This window comes from Nicotiana tabacum, chromosome 3, assembly GCF_000715075.1.
Source record: "Nicotiana tabacum cultivar K326 chromosome 3, ASM71507v2, whole genome shotgun sequence".
NCBI lineage: Eukaryota > Viridiplantae > Streptophyta > Magnoliopsida > Solanales > Solanaceae > Nicotiana > Nicotiana tabacum.
Genome location: NC_134082.1, coordinates 86,450,302 through 86,475,267, shown reverse-complemented (window position 1 = coordinate 86,475,267; position 24,966 = coordinate 86,450,302). Strand labels below are relative to the sequence as shown.

Genomic DNA, 24,966 nt, shown 5'->3' with positions numbered 1-24,966 from the left:
TCCTCTTTTTTCCACTCTTCTTCCTAAATTTTCTCTTCTATTTATAGCAAAATTTTCGAAATTTCCAGATTTGTTTTTTATTATTTTATTATTTTTTAAATTAAAAGAAATCCCATTTACAAATTGCTTTTATTTTTTTAGAAAAAGAAATCCCACCTTTATTTACTTTTATTTTTAAAATTACAACTTTAATTACTTTATCTTATTTAAAATCCCACTTTTTATTTTTTTAAAAGAGAATCTCACTTTATTTAACTTTTCTTTAAAAAACAAACCACTATCTTTTCTTTTTCTTTTAAAAATGCTACTTTCAATTACTTTAAATTTTTTTAAATTTTCAGATACCTTTATATTTATTTTTAAATTCTAACCTTCTTTTACTTTTTAATTTTTTTAAAATTTCCACAAAGCTTTTTATTTTTTTAATTTTTTTTACATTCTTTTACTTTTTTAAAAAAAAGAAGAGAATTCCACCTATTTTTCTTTTATATTTTTTTATTCAATACTTCCCTTTTTCTTATTTTTTTTTATCATTCCCGAAATTATTATATATATATATATATATATATATATATATATATATATATATATATATATATATATATATATATATATATATATATATATATATGTTTTTTTAAAAAAATAAAAATAAAATAAAATATTTTCGGATTTTTTATATATAAAAAAAACAAAAAATAAAACTATTAATAGTGATAATTCACCTTTTATTTTTTTATTTTTTTGGTTTTGTTTTGTGTTGTACAAAAATGAAGAAGGGGTGTTGGGTTAATGGAGCGGACCGGGTCGACCCGTTTTGAAGTGGATCGGGTCATGGGGAAAGTTGGGCAATTATTTGGGCCTGTGGTTTGAAATTGAAGAAGTGGCCCAATCCGATTTTTCTTTGTATTTTTGTTCTTTTTTCTTCTTTTATTTTTCTAAAACTAAATTATAAAAGTAATTAAATTATTATTAAGAACTAAATTAAGTTATAAAAGCGCAAATTAACTTCCAATAACAATTAACGCACAATTAAGTAATAATTAAGCATAAAATTGTTCATTTGGACATTAAATGCTAAAAATGCAAAAGATGTCTATTTTTTTAATTTTTAATTTTTGTAAACAAATTTAATTACTAACAATTGTAGAATTAAATCCTACATGCAAAATGCGACATATTTTGTATTTTTTATTAATTTAATAAATAAACAAGCACAGACAAATACAAATAATTATCCAAAAAATATCACAAAATCTCACAAAATTGCACACTAAGAAAAATCATTTTATTTGAATTTTTTGAGAGTGATTCTCATATAGGGCAAAAATCACGTGCTTACAGATGGCCTTAGCCATTCGGATGTTGCTTCGAGCTGTCGTCGAAGTAGAATCCCGTCGTAGTTCGAACGAGGTCGAACTTATATTTTCGTCGATGGCCTTGGCCATTGGGATGTTGCTTCGAGCTGTCGTCGAAGTAGAATCCCGTCGTGGTTCAAACGACGTCGAACTTATATTTTTTTCAATGGCCTTGGCCATTGGGATGTTGCTTCGAGCTATTATCGAAGTAGAATCTCGTCGTGGTTTGAACAAGGTCGAACTTATATTTTCGTCGATGGCCTTGGCCATTGGGATGTTGCTTCGAGCTCCGTCGAAGTAGAATCCCGTCGTGGTTCAAATGAGGTCGAACTTATATTTTTATCGATGGCCTTGGCCATTAGGATGTTGCTTCGAACTGTCGTCGAAGTAGAATCCCGTCGTGGTTCGAACGACGTCCAACTTATATTTTTATCGATGGCCTTGGCCATTGGATGTTGCTTCGAGCTGTCGTCGAAGTAGAATCCCGTCGTGGTTCGAACGAGGTCCAACTTATATTTTCGTCGATAGCCTTGGCCATTTTTTGTTGGAGATTTGATCGTATTCCCGTAGAAAGACATGAATTTGTTTATGCAATGGTGGTTTAATTATATACTTGTAAATATGACGTGTCGACTATGCACATATACTAGAGATTTGATTAAATTCTTGTGTCACATGTTGGCTCTGTACATACAATGGAGATTCAATTAAATTCTTGTGAGAACCACATGTTGATTCTGCACATTCAATGGAGATTCGACTATCTATATCCAGTCCCTTCATTACTTCATTCCGGAGTCCATGTCAACGGGTCGAGGTAATGAACAACACCTCGATCCTTGAGGCATCCCCCTTGCCGCCTCGTTAAAAACCTCCCCGGAAAAACCTGACTGTGACAAAACCCGAGTGAGGGAAAAAGAGTACGACTTAGGTGACGCCTTCTTTCAGAAGTGAAAGTACTTGAGATGGGCGATGTTCCAACTGTTTGAAGTATATTTCCCTCCATTGTTTCTAATTGGAACGCTCCTTTGTTTGCTGCAGCTATGATTTTGTATGGTCTGTCCCAATTTTCCCTCGTTATGGTATTTTGATGCTTGTGTTTTAGCCATAAGGACATAGTCTCTGACTTTGAGTGGTCGCACCTTGGCTTTCGTATTGTAATTTCTTTCTACTTGCTGCTTCTGGGCTACCATTCTTATGTGGGCCATTTCTCTTCATTCTTCGACTTCATCCAGATCTTGTAGCCTAATTTCATCATTACCTGGTCCACTCTCGTTGAAGTATCTCAAACTGGGTTCCCCGACCTCGATGGGTATAACTGCGTCGGTCCCGTAGACCAGTGAATATGGTGTTTCTCCTGTGCTAGTTTTTTGCATAGTACGATATGCCCATAACACTTTTGGTAGTAGTTCAAGCCATAACCCAAGCTTCTTTTTCAATATATTCAGTATTACTTTGTTGGAGGATTCGACTTGACCATTGGCGGCAGGGTGATAGGGCATGGAGAGTATTCGTTTGATGTGCCATTTTTCGAAAAACTCAGTCGTTCTTTTTCCGACGAACTGAGGTCCGTTGTCGCAACTAATTTCTTTGGGGATGCCAAAATGGCATATAATGTTTTCCCATATGAACGCAATGACCTCCTGCTCACGTATCTGAGTATATGCACCTGCTTCCACCCATTTATAAAAATAGTCAGTTAATACCAAAAGGAAGCGTACCTTTCCTCATCTTGCTGGGAGAGAGCCAACTATATCCATTCCCCACTTTATGAATGGCCATGGCGAAGTAACGGAGTGAAGGAGTTCCCCTTCTTGATGTATCATAGGGGCGTACTTTTGACATTGCTCACATTTTCGGACATAGTCTGTGGCTTCTTTTTTCATGGTATGCCAGTAGTAGCCGGCACGGATGAGGCATCGAACGAGGGGGCAGTTTCCCATATGGGCGCCGCAGTGCCCTTCGTGTACTTCTTCCAGTACTCGTCTTGTTTGATGTGGCCCAAGACATTTGGCTAGGGGATCGCCGAATGTTCTTTTATAAAGATCGTCATTTACTAGGCTGTATCGGGCTGCCTGTACCCGGAGTTTCTTGGCTTCTTTTTTATCTTGCGGGAGCATGCCATCCTGCAAATAGGCCGTGAAGCGACTATGACAGTCCCAAGTTAAGTTTATGGAATGTACCTCGACGTGGTCTATTGCATAATGAAGGAGGGTGACCACGTTTTCCTTGTTGATATTCTTGGTGGCCCCATCTAGTTTAGCGAGGCCATCTGCTTCAATATTCTGTGCCCTGGGTATTTGGTCAAGGCGGTATTCGTCGAATTCTGGTAGCAGTTTGTGGATTTCTAACTGGTACCTTTGTAGTCTCTGGTCTTTGATTTGGAAAGTCTCGGTGACTTGATTCACCACGAGTTGAGAGTCACAGTGGAGGATGAGTCGTCGAGCGCCATATTTGAGGGCTAAGTTCAAACCTGCAATCACAGCTTCATACTCGGCCTCGTTGTTAGTCATCTCGGGGCATCGTATGGACTGGCGAATTACTTCACCTGTAGGGACCTCGAGGACGAGTCCCAGTCCCGATCCCAAGGCATTAGAGGCACCGTCGGTGTAGAGGACCCAGAGGTCGGTGTGTGTAGAAGTGCGGAGTGCTTCCTGTTCTACCTCAGGCAATATTTCCATGCTGAAATCAGCGACGAAGTCGGCGAGCACCTGCGACTTAATGGCAGTTCGTGGTTGGTATGTTATATCATGCTCACTTAGTTCTATGGCCCATTTGGCTAATCTACCCGATAGTTCATGTTTGTATAGGATACCCCTTAGGGGGAAGGTTGTCACCACTCTTATGGGGTGACATTGAAAGTACGGTCTAAGCTCTGTGAAGCTACGACCAATGCCAGAGCTAGTTTTTCAAGGTGGGGGTACCTCATCTCGGTATCGATTAAAGTTTTGCTGATATAGTAAATCGGATATTGCGTACCTTTATTTTCCCTGACTAAAACCGCGCTTACCGTAACTTCGGAAATTGCTAGATACACAAGTAGGCATTTACCTGGATCCACTTTGACGAGTAGTGGTGGTGAGGATAGATACATTTTCAGTTTTCTTAGGGCGTCGACGCGTTCATCTTTCCATTATAACCCATGGTCTTTCCTCAGTACATTGAAGAATTTATGGCATCTGTCCGAGGCTCGTGAAATGAACCTTGATAAGGTGGCTATTCGTCCTGTCAATTTCTGCACCTGCTTTTTGCTGGTCAGTATCTCTGGTATTGCATCGATGGACCTAATTTGATCCGGGTTGACCTCAATTACCCTTTGTGACACTAGGATGCCAAGGAACTTTCCAGAAGTCACACTGAAGGTGCACTTTTCGGGATTCAGCTTCATCCCATATTGCCATAGTTTTTCGAAGGCTTCACTCAGATGACCAATGTGATCTTCTTTCTTTGCCGACTTCACTAGCATGTCGTCGATGTAAACCTCCATTGTCTTTCCAAGTTGTCTTTTGAACATTTTGGTGACTAATCTTTGATACATGGCCCCTTCATTCTTAAGCCCAAATGGCATCACCTTATAGCAATACATACCTCAGTGGGTGATAAAAGTGGTCTTTTCTTGATCTTCTTCCGCCATTAGAATTTTTTTATAACCGGAGTACGCGTCCAAGAAGCTCAGCAGTTCGTGCCCTGCTGTTGCATCGATAAGTTGGTCGATGTGAGGTAACGGGAAAGAGTCCTTCGGACATGCTTTGCTTAAATCGGTGAAGTCAACATACATTTGCCATTTCTCGTTCTTCTTTTTGACCATGACCACATTGGCGACCCATTGGGGGTATTTCGATTCTCTGATGGAACCATTGGCAAGTAATTTATCAACCTCCTCGTTGACCGCCTCATTGATCACGATGTTGAACTTTCTCCTCATTTGTCGTACCGGTGGATAAAGTATCAACATTCAGCTTGTGTGTGGCGATCTCCCTTGGGATTCTTGGCATATCTAAGTGGGAAAAAGCAGACAAATTGGCGTTGTTAGTTAAAAACTCACGATACTCACTCAACTCCAAGAGGTTTTGTCCAACATAAGCCTTTTTGGTGCAGTCGGTGTTATCTAACTAGACGGGATCGAGATCTTCTATGGTTGCCTTGCAAGCTTCTATAATGTTTGGATCTTTGATGGTATCTACTTGTATGTCGGGTTTGGTGCCCGATATGGCTGATTGCTATGCTTTTGCACTTTCTCCTTTTAGCTGTTTGGTGTGTGTGCAATCTTGGGCGATCCGGTAGCATTCTTGGGCGGTACGTGGCTCGCCTCGGATGCTGAATATCCCCCATGGGGTGGGAAATTTGATCACTTGATAGAAGCTTGAGGAGACGGCTCGCATGTCGTGTATCCATGGTTGTCCTATGATGGCGTTGTAGGCGGTTTCCTGGTTCATGATGTGGAATGTCGTTTCCAGGGTAACCCCTCCTGCTAGGACAGGTAGCACTATTTCTCCAGATGTACGCTCTACTACATTATTAAAACCCATTAGTGTTATACAATACGGTATTATTTTATCCTCGAGCCTCATTTGCATGATGACTCGCGGGTGAACAATACACGCACCGCTTCCGTCATCCACTATGATTCTTTTTACATCGGTATCAGCAATGCATAAAGTTATATCCAAAGCGTCATAGTGAGGGAAAGACAAACCGTCAGTATCTGACTTATCGAAGATAATACTATCTTCGAGGTCGTCATACTGTTCGTGGGCGACCGTCCGCTTGAGTTTGTGCGTGGTGGTGAACTTCACATGGTTGATTACTGTGTTGTCGCTATTGCCAATGATCATTTGAATGGTGCGAGCCGGTGATGGTGGCTTTGGAGGTCCTTGAGGTGGGTCGCGCCCTCGAGTGAAGTTGCCCTTCCTTTATCGCTTAGAAGTTCCTTCAAGTACCCCTGGTTTAACATCCTAACTACCTCTTGCCGCAGACCTATGCAGTCTTCGGTATTGTGTCCTCTTTTTGGTGGAATTCACATAGGACGTTCGACCTCCTGGTTCTTGGATCCGATTTCATCTTTTGCGGCCACTGCACCTTCGTGTGCAGTTTCTCCAGTGCATACACTATCTCTGAAAGGGAAACACAAAAATTCTGAGCAAATAGTAGTGGAGGCATACCTCTTTTGTTTCTGAGGGGTACAATGTGTCGTGGCATGACATCCGCATGTCGCGGAGGGGGTGGGTTGGATGTGCGGATATAGGGTTGATGCCTTTCTCGATAGAAACATGGTGGTTGATCCCTTTGCCCGTCGTTACATCGATCTCTCCTTGTCTCGATCTGGACTGAAGTTAATCGCTGAAGCGGGCCATTCAGGTCATCCTCGTCTGCCCTTACCTCGGCGCAATAGGCGTTGTGGATCTTTTCCCATGTGGTAGGGGGGTACTTCATAAGTCTACTGAGTAGTTTTTTGGTTGCCTTTGATCCGTTCCTGTTTAACCCATTTTGAAAAGTTGCTACTGCCATCCCTTCTGACACGTTTGGTAGACTCATCCTTACTCTGTTGAATTGGGCCAGGAAATCTCAAAGTCCCTCGCCCGTCGTTTGCCTGATGACGAAGATATCATTGACCCTAGACTCGGCCTTCTTCGCTCCTGCGTGAGCGGTGGCAAACTTATATACCATCTCTTTGAACGTCGATATCGATTGTGCTGGTAGTTGGGAGTACCATGTCAATGCTCCCCTTGTCAAAGTCTCAACGAACTTTTTTAGCAGCACAGACGGTACCTGTTCTTTTGATAGATCATTGCCCTTTACTACAGTGACATAATGGATTATGTGATCCTTTGGGTCCGTGGTTTCGTCATATATTCTCAAGTATGGCGGTATTTTAAAGGTCTTTGGAATAGGATGGGGAGCAGCCCCTTCGTTGTATGGTTGTTCGACAAATCGGCCCACATCGTGTTTTGGTAATAGCTTCGGAGCGCCTGGTATTTTGTTGACCCTCTCCTGATGTTCCTTCATCTGGTCGCGGAGTTTTGTTCTTATTTTCCATCTCTTCCATTTTCTTTAGGATGGCCATAAGTGTATCATCACCTGCATTAGTAACACTGCAGGTGTTATCTGCTCGTGTAGGCTCGACTCATCGGGCGGTAACTGCGGTTTCTGTAGGTGGCATGTCTTCGACATCTCCTTGAGTGGGTTTCTTGAGCATGTTGCTCAAAGCACTCGTTAACCATTTTTCTAGTAGCCTTTTGACTACTAGTGGTGCTTCCCCTACTGTGGATGCCAAGACTCCCCTTTCGTCAAGATCGTTAGATCCCCGTGCGGAAGAGGTTAGATCTCTCCCACCGGTGTAGAGCTTGGTATTGTATTCTCATTGTCTTCTCTGCCGGCTTCATTGAGGGAGTTCAGGATATTATTCGAGACATCTGCTACCGCCCTTAGCCTCGCTTGCTTTCCCGCCCTTGTTGTTCTTTATGAGGTTTGAAGAAAAGTAATTATCGCTTTCAGAAATCTAGATGAGAACTATGATTTCAGCTATAGAAATCCCCACAAACGGCGCCAAATTGTTTGACTCAAAAGATGTTAAAACCTTTTTGAACAAATCAATCAAAGATGAAGGGGTAAATCATAGCTGAAGATAATAATCTCTAGATAATAATAGGTAAAGAGAAGAGAGTTGCAAAGTTTCTTTTCATTCAAGATTAGTAAGTTTCCTAGAGTATCCACTGACCCTTCCAAGGTTTTTTGTCCCCCTTATATATTAGAGAGGAACCCTTCCGAATTGTAAGAAACAAAATAAAAGTAATAATCAGCGGAATATTCTTAATGTCCCCTAATGGGCTTACACTACTACAAAGGTCCCCTAGTTGTTCTATTTTCGAGAATCAATTAACAATGATGACATTTGACAGACAAAGCATGTATTCAACAAGTAATTGCAATTAAAAATTAAAAACATATAAGGGTGTACTTGGCAAATGAAAGATAGAACATGTACTGACAACTTTTGAAAGTACGGGAGAGGGGGGGTTGAATTGTGGTCTATTAAAAATTGGTTGACTAATGAAAAGTTTAGTCGACTAGGTTTCACGCAGCAAATAAATAAAGTAGATATGAACCAAACAAATTGAAAGCTAAACAAGACACATCAGTTTTTATATTGGTTCGGTACCGGTGTGGTACTTACGTCCAGTTCCCTGGGCCACAAGGGTTCCCTTAGATCTTGATAAATAATTACATCAGTGATGGTTTTAGTTCGTTCACCACCAACGATGATTACTAGTAAGTTCTGGATGTTGACACAACTCTCTTTTGTTCTAACTCTTCCTTTTTCTTGTGACACTTGTAAACTCAAGAATACAGTGATTGTGCTAAGAAATAGAGAGACTTAGAAGATAGTGTTTGTAGTTGCTTAAGTATTCTTATTGAGATTGGAAGTCTTCTTAAAGGAGAGTTTGAGAGTCGTTGCAGATTGATCTTGATTGAGGCACTGAATCCTCTAAGAGATTTTACCCAAGGGGTGCCTCCGAATCCTGCACTTTAGATGAGTTGGATTTGTTTATGCCCTTCCTGTTTCATGTCCTTACGTCATGGAATGATTTGAGGCTTCGATTTGGTTGGTCAATCTTCTAATATAGTCCTTAAGAGAGGGTTGATATTCTCGAGCTGCACTTGATATATTTCCTTTGTTAGACAGCCTCGATGTCCTTTGATTGAGACTGAGATGGGGGGACTGATTTGGTTTCCTTTTTAATGGCTTGACTTCCTTTGATTTAACATCATTAATTCTGGACTTCCTTTGTTTTAGCATCATCAAATCTTCGATCTTATTTCCTGTCGCACCTCCTTTTCACCACCCCGAGGGGGATATAAAGGAGTTTTTCCAATTAAAGTGACATTATTAAAAATGGGATTATTTTGTTTATTTTTCAGAGTCGCCACTTGGAATAGTTTATTTGAGTGTCCCAAGTCACCGATTTATTTTGAATCCTAAATCGAGGAAAATTCGACTTTCCTTTTGAAGTCTGCGAACCAGAAATTCTGAATAAGGAATTCTGTTAACCCGGGAGAAGGTGTTAGGCATTCCTGGATTCCGTTGTTCTAGCACTGTCACTTAAACTATTATAATTGGTCTATTATCTGATTTTAAATACATATTTTAGCCTGTGATATAATTTTAACTTATTAACCGCTTTTAATGAATTTTAGGAAAATTCAACGTTATCTAAAACACATTTTTGAACCACGCCACATGAAATGCACCCGCGGTCCATGACACATTTTATTTAACATTGTTGAGATTTGGATTTGGGTCACATGAAATGCACACCCGAATTTAGGAAAGTAATTTAAGTTATGCGCCTAAAGCAACTACGCACTTTCAAATTTGCCAGGGCCATGGAAATTTCAACTAAATGGCACACCTCTATTTCTAAGGATTAACATTAATTAAGTGAGGGCCATGTGTTTTGAGATTTTATTTGGCCCGACACCCCTCGATTCCTTTTTTAAAGGAAATTCAAACTAAATCTTTTGATGGCCATAACTATATCTTATTTAATATGGCACACCTCAAATCTACTTTAAGAATCTAGTCAATTTATTAAAAGACTAGTGGAACTTCTGATTCACTTTCAAACCAAGCTTATTTTAATAGCCATGGAACTAGTAGTAACAGAACCCACGTTTGATTATTGAAGGAGTCTAAGCTGACTATTGGCCTAACGACCAATTGTTAATAGCCTGAACAGGCATGAGAATGCAACTGGGCCTATCATGAAGCCTAGATTAAAGACATGCCTGCCGAGAAGGGAAGTTCAGCACAACTGGGTCAAATGACAATAACCCAATAGCTTTAAAACAAAAGATCAAAAACAGATAATGATGCTCTTTGACAAATGCGAAACACACCTTGATGCCAACATACATTCCATAATGAAATTAGCCTTCCTAATGTGACAACAACTCATACAAAAATGCTTTCATCATGAACTCATATTTCATTAAAGGACAAACCATTTCAGAACAATTTTAGAAGTTAATACTGACTTAAGCCTGTCCAATTCCAATCCTTGAGAGGGAAACGAATATGCACTGATTTTAATAAGAGATTTCAAATAAGCCAAATCTACATTATAACCCAAGACATTTCCTGCTCAAGAACACATAACCCCTTTTTGCATTTTTGAAAAATCAGAATTATTGCCTAAACTTCCTGGATACAAACACATTTAGTGAGTTTACTTTAGAACCTTAAGCTATTCAAATCAAACATCAAAATTGCAACATTACATATTGAATCTGTTCAGATGCCCAAACCAATCTCTAATTGAGATGAAAAACCATAGATCAATTAACTGTAGTCTCAACTCACTTGACAGCTCGAGCAAGTAAGAGCAACATTCTAATACAACGAGCTTTTCATCTCCACAAGAACTATCTTATAACAGTTTTACCCTCAACGCAAGACAACGAATAATCAAACCAAATGAAACTAACTGACAAAATTTAAGATATAAAGACATACTCAATACATATTTAAATAGTCATAATATCGCTGAATACAGAGAAAAGACATAATGAAGCACAAACTGATGCATATGTATTCAGTTAAATCAAGATCTACATCTTCAAAAGAGCTTCAAGTTCAGATTTCCCATATTGACAAAAGGTCCAAAATGTGTACCTAATTACAGCAAATGAACAAAGAAAAGTCTGAAGTTAAGAAGGAGCAGCAACAGTAACCTAGTAAAAATGGAACCAAACAGCAATGATTTCAGCCCAAACCAAACAGCAAAAACCAGCTTTCAAACCATTCTTCGATTTCCAAATGACTTAGAGATCTTCTAAAGGGTTCTAAATTCAGGAGTTTGAAACCCAAACCAAAACCAAATTGAACAAAGAAATGCAGAAAATTCAGCGTTGTTCTTCAGCGTTTTCCAAATCCAGCCGTTTCCTTTTTAGTCTTTTTTACTCTCTCCTCCTCTTACTTGTTAATGAAGAAAGAGTGCCTTTATAGGCAAGCTTTTAGGGTAGCATAGAAAGGAATTAGTTTTGCACTTTTATCCTTTTTTAATTTTCCTTTTTGTTGTTTAATCCCTAGCTTAAAAATTAGTTTTTCATATAAGTCCCAATCCCAGCTTCTAGGAAGCTTCCCCTATTCAGTTACAAGAAATTCTACCACCTACAATTCCTAAACTAACTCTTAAACCTGTGAAAATTACTTCAACCTACCAAACAGACAAATGACCCAAAGGTCTTGAGCTACTGTACTAGCTGGTTCTATGGCCTTTGGGCTCCTGAACCCTTGAAGCCCAAATTGTAACCCAAAAAATCATAGGCCAAATAGGCAAGCCTAGAGGCTCTACCATTGTCGGCATCAAAAGAAGAACGAACAGAGCAGAACAAAAGAAGAAATTCAAATAACAACAAGCATAAACTGAAATCGAAAAAAAAAATTACTAAAGAATAAAATGTTAATTACACTATTATGTTGATAATTACTAATATGACTTAAATCTTAAACATGCAACATGGATCGATTAGAACTAACAAAAGAAGAATAAAGAAATAAGAAGAAACAGACAATATGCAACTTGAAATGCATACAAAAATGGACAGAAAAGATAGGAGATAAAAAGGGGAAGAAGACAGAAGAAGATGAACATGAGAAAGACAACACAAAAATAATGAGAGGCAGAGAAATACCAAAAATAGTCAAACAGTAAAAGGGCTTGAACGGACTTCCAATGCTCTCCGATTTGAGGCGAACAAGGAGTGTTAGTCAGTTTGTTCTTGTGAGAACAAACGTCTAGCACTCATTATGGCCCAAAATCATCTTCGAAAGTTTAGAGAATAACAGAGCCGGACCTTTTAAATGAAGAATCGAAGGCAGGCACAAGTCTAGGGTTCCGTTTTAAGATCTGAAATTAAGGAGAAGTGGAAAGGATTTAGGGGAAATTGGTTGTGGTTTAGTGTTTAAGGGACTATGGGGATTATGGGGTTGAAGTTTGGTAGTGACTGGAAGCTGTCTCGCCGGTAAAAATGGCGGATCGCTCAAGGGCGACGTTAGGTTAAGGAACTCTCTGATGAGGGAGATGAGAGAAGTAGATGGGGAGTTGTTTGGACTAGGTTTAACTGATGGATTTCGGACATATTAATTAAAATGGGAGGAATAGTTTAAGCCGTTGGATCTGATGAATGAATGGTTGAGATTGGATTAAAACTAAAGAACTCTAAACTACGTCGTTTGGGTGTCAAAAAGGAGCTGACCGGGTTGGACACGAGCTTGGGCTTATTTTGGAATGGGTAATGGGGCATAATCATTTGGGCCTGAGGAATTTCAATTAAAATGACCCAAAAATCAGATTCTCTCATTATTTTTGTCCTTTTTCCCTTTCTTTTTCAAATTCAAAATTCTTTTCCTTTTCTTTTTTTTTTCAAATTAAAAATAAAAATAAAAATAATTTATTAAAACTAAATTAAACCATCAAAAATATTAATTAACTCTAACTAATAATTAACACAACTAATTAAATACCAAATTGAAAGAAAACTACCAAAATTCGAAACTAAAAATTAAAAATGCAAAAATAAGTCGTTTTTCTGTGATTTTTTATTTTTGTAAAACACTAAATTACTAATTAATCTAAAAATATAAAATTAAATCCTAAATGCAAATGAAATGTATTTTTGTATTTTTATGATTTAAACAAGATTAAACATGCACACGGAAATGCAAACAATCAGGAAAATTCTACAATAATTCCTAAATTAACAAATAATTAAAAGAAAAAATATAATTTTTGGAATTCTGTAGGAGTTATTCATCTGAGGCAAAAATCATGTGCTCACAGCTGCCTCTCTTTGCTCGGAGACACGAAGGGTTTTCGGGCAAAGATAAAATGAGCAGTTACGAGAGATTTTTGCCTATCTGAAACTCCATGGGAAGCATTTTTTTGAAAAGTGTCTGACCGAACCTTGTTTCCAAGGTTGCCTACATATCCTTGGCTATAAAAGAATCATGTCAGTGTAGTTTTGGAAGTTTTGGTAGCTGGGACTACCGGGAAGCTGTGATTTCACTGTTATCGCTGCTGTTAATGCTTGCTGAACTCCTTATTACACCAAAATGAAAAACAAAAACTAACTAGCTAAGCCTATCAACTACAAGTTACAAGATTCCTATCTATAAATCTCTTGAGGCTTGATCTTGAGTCTTGACTGGTTCTTGCTGCAGACTCTGATGTGAATCTTGATGCTCGTTAGCTGTAGGTGTTGGTTCTTTCTTCAGCTTTTGATCAAGGTGAGGCATGCGAAGCTTATGACTTCAATCATATCTTGAGCAGTCTGCATCTTTCTTCGCTTCAGCATTTTGAATTCACTTCTTTTGTTCTTTTTCTTCTTTTCTTTATTCTGTATTGAGACTCATTCTTTTGGTCATCTTGAATCCTGTGCCTCGATGTCAGACCTGCTCAGACACCAAAACAAACGAACGAAATTTTCTGCCCCAGTTTTCACTAGGAAAATTTCATGAGTTATTTGTAACTAAAATCTAAACCTTTTTTTAAAGCGATAAAATAAGGATTGTGTGTCTTTAGGAAGAAGAGATTAGGGAATGGAGCCCTATATCTAAAATCTCAACTAGGAAATGGAGCCCTATTTTGGCAAAAGGCGACTAGGGAATGGAAGCCCTATGTCTAAAATCTCAACTAGGGAATGGAGGCCCTATGTTGGCAAAAAGGCGACTAGGGAATGGAGGCCCTATGTCTAAAAATCTCAACTCAGGGATTGGAGCCCTAATGTTGGCAAAAAAGGATATTAGTGAATGGAGGCCCTATGTCTAAAATCTCAACTCAGGGATTAGAGCCCTAATGTTGGCAAAAGGCGACTAGGGAATAGAGGCCCTATGTCTAAAAATCTCAACTCAGGGATTGAAGCCCTAATGTTGGCAAAAGGAGACTAGGGAATGGGGGCCCTATGTCTAAAATTTCAACTTAGGGATTGGAGCTCTTAGCAAAAAGGCGACTAAGGAATGTAGGCCCTATGTCTAAAAATCTCAACCTAGGGATTGAAGCCCTAATGTTGGCAAAAGGCGACTAGGGAATGGAGGCCCTATGTCTAAAAATCTCAACTCAGAGATTGGAGCCCTAATGTTGGCAAAAGGGCGACTAGGGAATGAATGCCCTATGTCTAAAAATCTCAACTTAGGGATTGGAGCCCTAATGTTGGCAAAAGGCGACTAGGGAATGGAGGCCCTATGTCTAAAAATCTCAACTTAGGGATTGGAGCCCTAATGTTGGCAAAAGGCGACTAGGGAATGGAGGCCCTATGTCTAAAAATCTCAACTCAGGGATTGGAGCCCTAATGTTGGCAAAAAGGCGACTAGGGAATGGAGGCCCTATGTCTAAAATCTCAACTTAGGGATTGGAGCCCTAATGTTGGCAAAACGTCAGTAGGAAATGGAGGCCCTATGCCAAAAAATCTCAACTTAGGGATTGAAGCCCTAATGTTGGCAAAAAGGTGACTAGGTAATGGAGGGCCTATGTCTAAAATCTCAACTTAGGGATTAGAGCCCTAATGTTGGCAAAAGGCGACTAGGGAATGGGGGCCCTATGTCTAAAATCTCAACTTAGGGATTGGAGCCCTAATGTTGGTAAAAAGGCGACTAGGGAATGGAGGCCTTATGTCTAAAAATCTCAACTTAGAAATTGGAGCCGTAATGTTGGCAAAAGGCGACTAGCGTATGGGGGCCCTATGTCTAAAATCTCAACTTAGGGATTGGAGCCCTAATGATGGAAAAAAGGCGACTAAGGAATGGAGACCCTATGTCTAAAAAAATCTCAACTAGGGGTTGGAGACACTATGTTGGAAAAGCGTATACGATTGGGATTAGGGATCCTAAGCTACTATTTTTTTGAATTTTCTTCTTATTTTCTTTTTTTCATTTTGTTTTCCTTTTTTTTTTATGGAATGAGTAAATATGGGAAAATATTTGGAGGGGACTTACCTTTTTATGGATTGTTGCTGCAAAACTGTTTCTAACACTTGCGCATTTCTTTTTCCTTTTGGTTGCACCTTCTTCTTGCACGGTTGCTTTGGATTGCACTTGTTTCAATTTTTCAAACAAAGAACAATTGTTAGTTTGAAACGGTGGTTGGTTTTGTGGCCTTGATTGTTTTGATCACTTGATCTCGGCCCAACTCTTTTGGTGAGAACCTCTGCTGCTTGCTGACTTTTTTGAAGATTGATCTCTCTCCTAAAACCGAGGAACTCAACTTCCCAAACTTTCCAGATGATGGTTCAACTTTGTGAGGCTTTTAGCCCTCCCACCTTATTTTGCCTCTAGGGGATTTTGACTTTGTATTTCTTTTCATTTTCAATAACTCTGATTTCAGAGCATCAGCCATCATGGCCAGTTGGGATCGACTTGATGCATCTGCTGAGGCTGAGTAATTTTCTTTGGACTTGGCTTTTATTAAGCAAAACCCTGTAAAACTAATCTTTCCACCTTTTCTTTGTATTAGTTTCGGAACAGAATTAGACCGAAAGGGATTCAAGGAAAAGTAAACAAAGGACAAGAAAATGAATTTAAGGAGAAGGGTCCCTTTCAGGGAGGAAAGAAGGATCTAGGGTGCATGTACACTTCAATAGACATGACATGGTTCTTGGACTGGATACCCGATCTGCACAACCATTCAACTTCTCATAAACCCATTGCGACCCGTGCTTTAAAACCGAGAAACCTTGCCAGGACTCTTTCAATACCAATGGTGGTGAGGGGTTTCTTCTTTTCGATCAACGACGCCCTTTGAGGGTTTTTGCCAATCGACCTCTCTCATTTCTCTTCTCACCGTCGCCTTATAGTGCTCTTTACGAGTTTTCACTAACAAGACTCTCGTTTTCAGTTTTTCTACTCACCATCGACTTATGGTGCCCGTGGGTTTTCACCAATAAGACTCTCTCATTTTGATCGCATCATATCTAAACAGCTGTGTTGTCCGATTTTGAACACCTTTTGCCGATTGATCGGAAGGACTTGAACACGATTTGGGTAAAAAGAATTCGGATCGAATTACAACTTTGGAACCATTCAGGCGGGATTATCGCCGAACCAATATAACTTCTGCCCCAGTTTCACTTTTTTTTGGGGGGACTTTGGATTTTTGTTTTGGTGTGACTGAACCCCGGAGAGAGGCTGCCTACGTATCTTTTCGGAATCAAGTCGAACGTAGTTCAGGAAACTTTGTTTTTGATTTTCTTTTGTTTTTCTGTTTTCATCATTTCATTTTTTTCATTCATTTTTTTTGTTACAAGCGTCTTCGGGTTCCAAAGAGGGTAATGAAAGAAAGGTAACTGGCTCAAATGGTTAGCAAAATATTGGAGTGTTTGGGGTAGCGAGAATGAAAGCCTTCGTCATCTTAATCGGATAATGCTATTGCTGCAGAAGGATTAGACATAATACCTTTTGATTGCATCTACATTCACAACTGTTTCAGGGTCATTCCCTTCAATGTCTCCCAGATACAATGCCCATTTTGGCAACAATTTTCTGATAATGTATGGACCTTTCCAGTTGGGAGCAAACTTTCCTTTTGCTTCCTGATGATAGGGAAGAATACGCCTTAAAACGAGTTGCCCCACTTCAAAGTTTCTAGGACGCACTTTCTTGTTGTAGGGACGGGCCATTCTTTGTTGATACAACTGTCTGTGGCAGACTGCAGCCATTCACTTTCATTGATCTGGGTTAACTGTTCCAGATGGATTTTGACCCGTTCACTGTCTTTAATTTCAGCTTCAACAATAATTTGGAGAGAAGAGATTTCAACCTCTACGGGTATTACGGCTTCAGTGCCATAAACCAAAAGGTACGGGGTCGCTCCGACCGATGTACGCATAGTAGTATGGTACCCCAACAATGCAAAAGGCAACTTTTCATGCCATTTCCTGGAACTTTGAATCATCTTTCTCAAAATACTTTTGATGTTCTTGTTTACTGCTTCGACGACACCATTGGCTTTGGTTCGATAAGGAGTAGAGTTCTGATGCGTTATCTTGAATTGTTCATATATCTCCCTCATCAAATGACTATTCAAATTTGTAGCATTATCTGTAATGATAGTTGCAGGAATACCAAAACGACAGATGAGGTTGGAATGTACGAAGTCTACTACAACTTTCTTGGTGTTAGATTTGAGAGTAATTGTTTCGACCCACTTTGTGAAGTAGTCGATAGCGATTAATATGAATCTATGTCCATTCGAATCTTTCGGATCAATCGGCCCAATGAAGTTCATGTCCCAAGCAACAAATGGCCAAGGTAATGACATGGGATGCAATTTTATAGGCGGTGCATGAATCAAATAACCGTGCACCTGACATTGATGACATTTCCGAACGAAGCTGAAGTAGTCTTTTTCCATAGTCATCCAGTAATAACCCGCTCGAAGGATTTTCTTTGCCAAAACATACCCATTCATGTGGGGTCCACACACTCCTGCGTGCACTTCATACATGATCCTTCCGGCCTCTTCGTTGTCAACATATCTTAACAAGTTGAGATTCGGAGTCCTTTTGTACAAGACATCACCGCTCAAGAAGAAACCACTTGTGTGTCGTCTAATGTTTCTCTTTTGGTCTCCACTGGCTTGCTCGGGGTATTCTTTAGTTTTCAGAATTTTTTTGATGTCATGATACCATGGCTGAATATTTGGTTCTACCTCAACCGTATTACAGTAACCGTGCCTTACCCGGATTTGGATTTCCAAGGGATCAATGTGGGCGTTGCCTGGGTATGGCAGCATCGAAGCCAAAGTAGCAAGTGCATCAGCTAGTTCATTGTGACAACAAGGGATGTACGTGAACTCTATTGACTTGAATCGCTTGCCAAGATCTTCCACATGTTGCCTGTAGGGAATAAGTTTGACATCTCGAGTCTCACATTCTCCTTGGGCTTGTCAGATAATCAGATCTAAATCTCCCATGATTAACAATTCTTCGACATCTTGGTCGATTGCCATGTTCATACCCATAATACAGGCTTCATACTCGGTGGGGTTGTTTGTGCAGAAAAACCAAAGTCGGGCCGTTGCTGGATAATGCTGACTAGTGGGTGAGATCAAGATTGCCCCGATTCCAACCCCTTTCGTGTTTACCGCTCCATCAAAAAATATTTTCCATGCATTGGTATCTTCGGATATTGCCTCAACTGAGTTTACCTCTTCATCCAGGAAGTAGGTGCTCAAAGGCTGGTATTCATCATCAACCGGGTTTTTAGCCAAATGATCCGCTAAAGCCTAGGCTTTCATTGTCGTGCGGGTGACATAGACTATGTCAAATTCAGTGAGCAGGATCTGCCACTTTGCTAACCTTCCCGTGGGCATTGATTTCTGAAATATGTACTTTAAAGGATCCAACCTGGTGATGAGATAGGTGGTGTAGGCCAACAAGTAATGCCTCAGCTTCTAAGAAACCCAAGTCAGACCGCAGCAAGTCATTTCCAACAAGGTATATTTAGCTTCGTAACTTGTGAATTTTTTGCTCAAATAGTAGATTGCTTGTTCTTTCCTCCCGGTCACGTCATGTTGCCCGAGGACACATCCAAAAAAATTCTCCAAGACTGTCAAATACAATAACAGGGGCCTTCCCGGTTCAGGTGGAACCAAGACTGGAGGGTTCGACAGGTATTCTTTGATTTTCTCAAAAGCTTGCTGGCACTCGTCTGTCCATTTAACTGCTGCATCTTTCTTTAGCAGCTTAAAGATGGGTTCACATGTAGACGTCAACTGGGAAATGAATCGGCTGATGTAGTTCAATCTTCCCAGCAAGCTCATAACATCTTTCTTGGTTCTTGGAGGAGGCAAATCTCGAATGGACTTTATCTTTGTTGGGTCTAACTCGATGCCTCTCCGACTGACTATGAATCCCAAAAGTTTGCCAGATGGAACCCCAAATGCACATTTGGCTGGGTTTAGCTTCAGATCATATTTACGCACCCGCTCAAAGAATTTTCCCAAATCCCAAACATGGTCATACTGGGTCCTGGACTTGATGATCACGTCATCCACATACACCTCTATCTCTTGGTGTATCATATCATGAAAAATGGCTGTCATGGACCTCATGTAGGTTGCCCCGGCATTCTTCAAACCAAAAGGCATGACCCTATAACAGTACATGCCCCAGGGTGTGGTAAAAGCTGTCTTTTCTCCATCAACTTCATCCATCAACACCTGGTGATATCCTGTGTAACAATCCACGAAGGACTGTATCTCATGCTTGGCACAGTTATCAACAAGGATGCGGATGTTCGGCAAAGGGAAATTATTCTTAGGACTTGCTTTGTTCAGATCTATGTAATCCACACACACTCGGGTTTTCCCGTCTTTCTTTGGCACTGGAACTACATTGGCTAACCATGTGGTGTATCGAACCACTCGGATCACCCCCGCTTTCAACTATTTTATGACCTCTTCTTTAATCTTGTCACTGATATCGATTTTAAACTTTCTTTGCTTTTGCTGGACAGGGGGACAATCGGGGTAAGTTGGCAACTTATGAACCACCAAATCAACATTTAGTCCTGGCATGTCATCGTATGACCAAGCAAACACATCTTTGAACTCAAACAAAAGTTGGATCAATGCGTCCCGAGTTTTTTCATCTGTGTGAATGCTTATCTTGGTTTCCCTGATTTCTTCAGCACTACCCAAATTAGCCGGCTCAGTATCATTTAAGTTCAGCTTAGGTCTATTCTCAAATTTTTCCAATTCTCGATTTATTTCCCTAAAAGCCTCTTCTTCATCATATTTCGGTTCTTGGTTCATTATTTCACAGTTAGACATCGTGTTTGAATCTGGGCATGAAGTCCGAAAGCATGTCATGTTATTTAAAGCCACATTATTAGAACTGAAAGAAAAAATAAAAGAGAAAAATAACAAAAATCAGAAAGAATAAAGAAAGATGAACGATGAAATATTGATATCATTTCTTGGAATTTGAAGATAACAGGGTTTATATCGGGAATTAAAGACAGGAAACTAAAGAAAACATCCGAGTTACACCTTGAAATAACTTGTGATGCAGAAAAAGTGGCAGGACTGGACTACCAGGATTCCCGCCTGATTGGGAATGGAGTAGCCTTCCAATTTTGCAGTTTGGCATTGGGTCCCATGTATAGCACCTTAGCGGTGCTTGAGCCTTCCGCTGGTTGGACCATGTGGGTTTCATACAGCATCTGCCTCATAGCCCCACATATTTCTTCAATTTCCTCGGTCGTAAAGGCCTCATCCTCCTCTTCCTCATTGTACTTAGGCTTGACAAATGTCCTATAAAGATACGGAATCGGTTGAGGCAAAACCCGACCATTGTTCTTTCTTTCATCCGCCCATTTTCCATCAGCTGATGTGGGATGGAAACCCACCCTAAAGAACTTCTCACTAGCAGCCAGAGTGATAGGTTCGACAATTCCTTGCAATGACTTCCCGAGCACCTTCCCGAGTTTGTAACCATGTCTGATCATTTCTTTGGCCACCATAATTGATGCATTTGAAAGAAAGGGTTGAGGTCAAGGGTCTCCTTCTTCACATTGGTCCACGACCACAATCTCAAAATCCTGATAGACTATATGTTCACTTCCTTCTCTAGCTTCAAGACAAGGGACTGACGGGTCCCGATAAATCGATTGCTTATCTTCCCCGTGAACTACAATCTCCTGATCTTCATGTTTGAATTTCACCATCTGGTGGAGAGTAGGAAGTACAGCCCCTGCTACGTGAATCCACGACCTTCCCAAGAGGAAATTATAGAAAGTATCCATGTCCCAGACCTAAAAGGTCACCTCGAAGTCGACCAAGCCAATAGTCAGAATCAAATCAATCTCGCCTATTGTATCTCTTTTTATGCCATCAAAAGCACGCACACAGACGTTGTTGGGTCTGATTCTCTCAGTACCAATTTCCATGCATTGCAGAGTTGAGAGAGGGCAAATATCTACCCCAGAACTACCATCTAGCATGACCCTTTTCACATAATACCCTTCGCATTTAACTGTCAGGTGAAGAGCTTTGTTGTATGCAGCCCTTTTCGGGGGCAAATCATTCTTGCTGAAAGAGATTTGATTGACTGCAAAAAACTTTTCTGCCATCCTCTCCAACCGTTCTACAGTTGTTTCAATGGGCACGTATGCTTCATTAAGAGTTTTGGTTAACACTTTTTGATGTTCAGTTGAATTCATTAGCAAAGACAACAAGGAGACTTGGGCAGGAGACTTTCGGAGCTGGTCAATTATCTCATAGTCTGCCATTTTCATTTTCTTGAAGAACGTTTCTGCTTTTTTAGCACTCACTGGCTTCTTAGGTGGGAAATGCTTATTTGTGGCATTATTCACTTCCTCCAGATTGAGGTACTTCTCAGCTGGGTTATTTTCCTTAACTTCTCCCGAGATCTCTTTGCCTTTGTAAGTTACTACCGCTTTGTTATAGTTCCATGGAACGGTAGGGGATCCGTCATGGGCCTTTGCAAAGCGTGGTCAATAACCACGGGCTCATTCAGCCTTGGTGGAATTATCGGCCCCTGCACCACGTAGGTCCCTTTGGGCACATACATTTAGCTCAGTTGTTTAGCTCAAACCTTCTAGGAGGACTCAATGACATCTGTTCTTTCTTATGGCCTTGAGGAACATAGAGAACGACATCTTTGGAGGGCACTATCCTAGCTTCAGCTTCCACTTTCTTTTCTGTATTCTGGGGGGTAGGTTTGCTCTTTTTATCCCCCTTGTCTTGTCTTATGATAGCTTTTGGCTTCTTTTCCATATCGGCTATGGCAATGATGGCTTTTAGAGCTGGATCAAATTCTCTATCTTCACAGATCATTCCAATAACCGGCCCGTTGTTATGAGCCGGTAATGGATTGTTGGTTATATTAGGAACGTCTTCGTCCTTTAGCACTATTCTCTTTTGTTCTATCAGATTTTCCACAGCCCTCTTTAGGGTCCAACAGTCATCTGTATCATGCCCTTCTGCCCCGAATGGTAGGCACATCGAGCACCAGCTCTGTAAGAGGGCGATGTTGGGTTCTGCCCGGTTTGGGGTACAGGCTGCAACAAACCCATATGAACAAGTTTGGGGAACAAGCTGGAATAAGACTCACTGATGGGTGTGAAGTTTGGTATCTTGGGTGGTTCCTGGGCACGAAAGTTGTTCTGTGGAGGTCGAGGATTATAGTGAGCTTGATGAGGAGGTTGATTTCTGGGAAATGGAGCTTGGTTTTGATTAAATTATTGTTTTGGCGTAACGTAGGTTTGGGCGTTCATCACTGCGTATGGCTAAGGAACCATAGCATAAGCCACATCTTGGTGGGGATAGTAATGTTGCGGGGTTCTTTCAGAGAAAAGAGGTCTGGGTGGACGGGGTTTTCTTGCACTTGATGTTTCCATTGTTGTTTTTTCCTTTTTCTTCCGGTTTGCTACTCCTCTAGACTCGCCTTGGATTGCTTGGGAGGTATCCCTTATAGCAGACTGACTCAAGATTCACCCTGTTTTCAACCCATTTCAACTATTTCACCGATTTTGATGGCTTCGACAAATGGCTTACCCATCCCAGTCATCATGTTTTGATAATAATCAGCCTCTTGGGCTTGAAGGAAGACACTGACCATCTCTGTTTCATCCATTGGAGGTTTGACTATGGCCGCTTGTTCGCGCCATTTGACAGCATACTCTCGGAAGCATTCCGAGGACTTCTTATTTAGATTTGACAATGAATTCCTATCAGGGGCAATGTCGATGTTATATTGAAACTTCCTGACAAAGTCCCGAGCCAGGTCATCCCAGATATGCCAATGAGATATATCCTGATCCATATACCATTCTGAAAAGCAATGCCAACCAAACTCCCTCCAAAGTAAGCCATGAGTAGCTCTTCTTTTCCGCCCGCTCCCCGCAGTTGGTTGCAGTACCTTATGAGGTGGGCTATGGGATCCCCATGCCCGTCATATTTTTTGAACTTTGGGGTTTTGAAACCCAAGGGTAAATGTACGTGTGGGAACATGCACAGGTAAGCGTAAGACACGCTCTTTTGCCCACTCAGACCCTGTATATTTTTAAGACTTTGCTCCATGCTTCTCATCTTTCTGGTAATCTCCTCTTATTCAGGGTTTTTTGCGGTTTTCTCCTACCCTGCGGTAAAATCGTACTGAGGCGGCTGAGGGTAAGCATTGGTAGTAAACTGGGTTAGTTCCATTGGGAAAGATGGTGCTTGAAATGTGAAGGAAGATGGATCGAAGCTAGGCCTGGGTAAAGCAGGTTGTGTCGTGGCTGAACAAGGTAGCGCAGTGAATATATTTGAAGCCGCACCTGAAGCTAACACCTGGGGGCGGGCCTCAGAAGGTGTTCCAGCAAAGTGGGCTGAAATGGTAGGAAATCCCAGTGGGGTATTTGGATAACTTATGGGGATGTTGGAGGTTCCACTTGCCCTGGGAAACAGCTCCGGGAATTCGGGTACTACACTTAGTAGTTCTTTTCCGTTTGCCCAGATGTCCCACATTTCCATCATACGGAGATGCAGAATCCTATTTTCCTCAGCAACTGCTGACTCAGAAGTTGGGATGGCCGATATCGGACTATCCTCCAGAATAAGAACTGTTGGTAGAGGAATTTCTGAAGACATTTCAACACTTCCTTTTGACCTCGTGAAGTATGGATATGAAGCTAGACTACCACAAAACCAACCACCTTACTATAGAACCCGGGACTTAACAGTAGACAACAAACCGGTCAGTTTGGAGCAGTTAATCACATAGGTAATCACACGTTGGAGGTGTGATGCACCTATACAATTAAATGTGTTTCTACATGTTTCGCCACAGTTGCATGTTTTATCCCGGTTTTGCTTACTTTTCCCCCAATTTCCTTTTCTTCCACTTTGGCTTTTTGTGCTTCTATTCCCATTTTCCGCTCTTTTCTTCCCTCTCTTTCCTTGCGTTTTCGTTCGTTTTTCTTTTGGTTTTTCTTTGGCTTTTTTTTTTCTTTTTGGGTTTTCTTTCGGTTCTTTCCTTTCACATCCCTCTCTTATTTGAGTTATTTACAAACATCATGACCGGATCCGATAAGGACTGCCTACGTATCACAACACCGCGTGAATCAGATCGTTACGTAGTTCAAGAAAATAAATGCAAAAAATAAAGAAATAATTTTTTGGGAATTTTCAATTTTCATTAATAAAAACTCCTAAACCTTTCTATTACAAAAGACTTCAAACTACTCAATTTCTTGGAATTTCAAAACTACAAACAGACTCAAAAATAAATTCTAAACTAAAAACTGAAATACAGACTCGATAAATGAAAAATCATGAGTACATAAGTGCTTTGACTCTTGGGGCCCGTGGGATATCATTCGCTCTTGCCACGGGCCTATGCGCGAGATCCCTTTGAAGCCTCTCCAAATCACTCATTATTTGGCAGACAAATGTCATTACTGTAGTGAAAAAAGTGGTTTGAGTCATATCCTCACATGCGTGGCATTTCATGACGATGTAGTCGGCAATGGCTCTAACCCTCTCTCGGACAATACCCTTTTCCTGAAGCAAGCGCCCAATTTGCTGATTCCGGGCTTTTAGCACATGAG

General features: G+C 40.5%; 2 protein-coding genes across 2 annotated transcripts; both read right to left on the bottom strand.

Moving 5' to 3' along the window:
* Positions 1-2,572: 2,572 nt before the first annotated feature.
* On the bottom strand, positions 2,573-3,203 carry LOC142176555 (uncharacterized). Its single transcript, XM_075244527.1, has 2 exons — positions 3,080-3,203; positions 2,573-3,027 (listed from the first exon to the last, which is right to left on the bottom strand). The coding sequence occupies exons 1-2, from the start codon at positions 3,201-3,203 to the stop codon at positions 2,573-2,575; spliced, it is 579 nt and encodes a 192-aa protein (XP_075100628.1).
* Positions 3,204-20,907: 17,704 nt separating this feature from the next.
* On the bottom strand, positions 20,908-24,007 carry LOC142176552 (uncharacterized). The gene is made up of 5 exons (XM_075244523.1): positions 23,813-24,007; positions 22,934-23,192; positions 22,022-22,437; positions 21,262-21,855; positions 20,908-21,168 (listed from the first exon to the last, which is right to left on the bottom strand). The coding sequence occupies exons 1-5, from the start codon at positions 24,005-24,007 to the stop codon at positions 20,908-20,910; spliced, it is 1,725 nt and encodes a 574-aa protein (XP_075100624.1).
* Between the last annotated feature and the right edge of the window lie 959 nt (positions 24,008-24,966).

Coding starts and splice junctions, on each gene's coding strand:
- LOC142176555 (XM_075244527.1), bottom strand. CDS start 3,203: ATGTCAAAAGTACGCCCCTATGATACATCAAGAAGGGGAACTCCTTCA. Junction 3,028..3,079: donor TCCCAGCAAGATGAGGAAAG/GTACGCTTCCTT, acceptor GGGTGGAAGCAG/GTGCATATACTCAGATACGT.
- LOC142176552 (XM_075244523.1), bottom strand. CDS start 24,007: ATGTCTTCAGAAATTCCTCTACCAACAGTTCTTATTCTGGAGGATAGT. Junction 23,193..23,812: donor TCCCGGAGCTGTTTCCCAGG/GCAAGTGGAACC, acceptor TATATGGATCAG/GATATATCTCATTGGCATAT. Junction 21,169..21,261: donor TCAGACCCAACAACGTCTGT/GTGCGTGCTTTT, acceptor GTGACCTTTTAG/GTCTGGGACATGGATACTTT.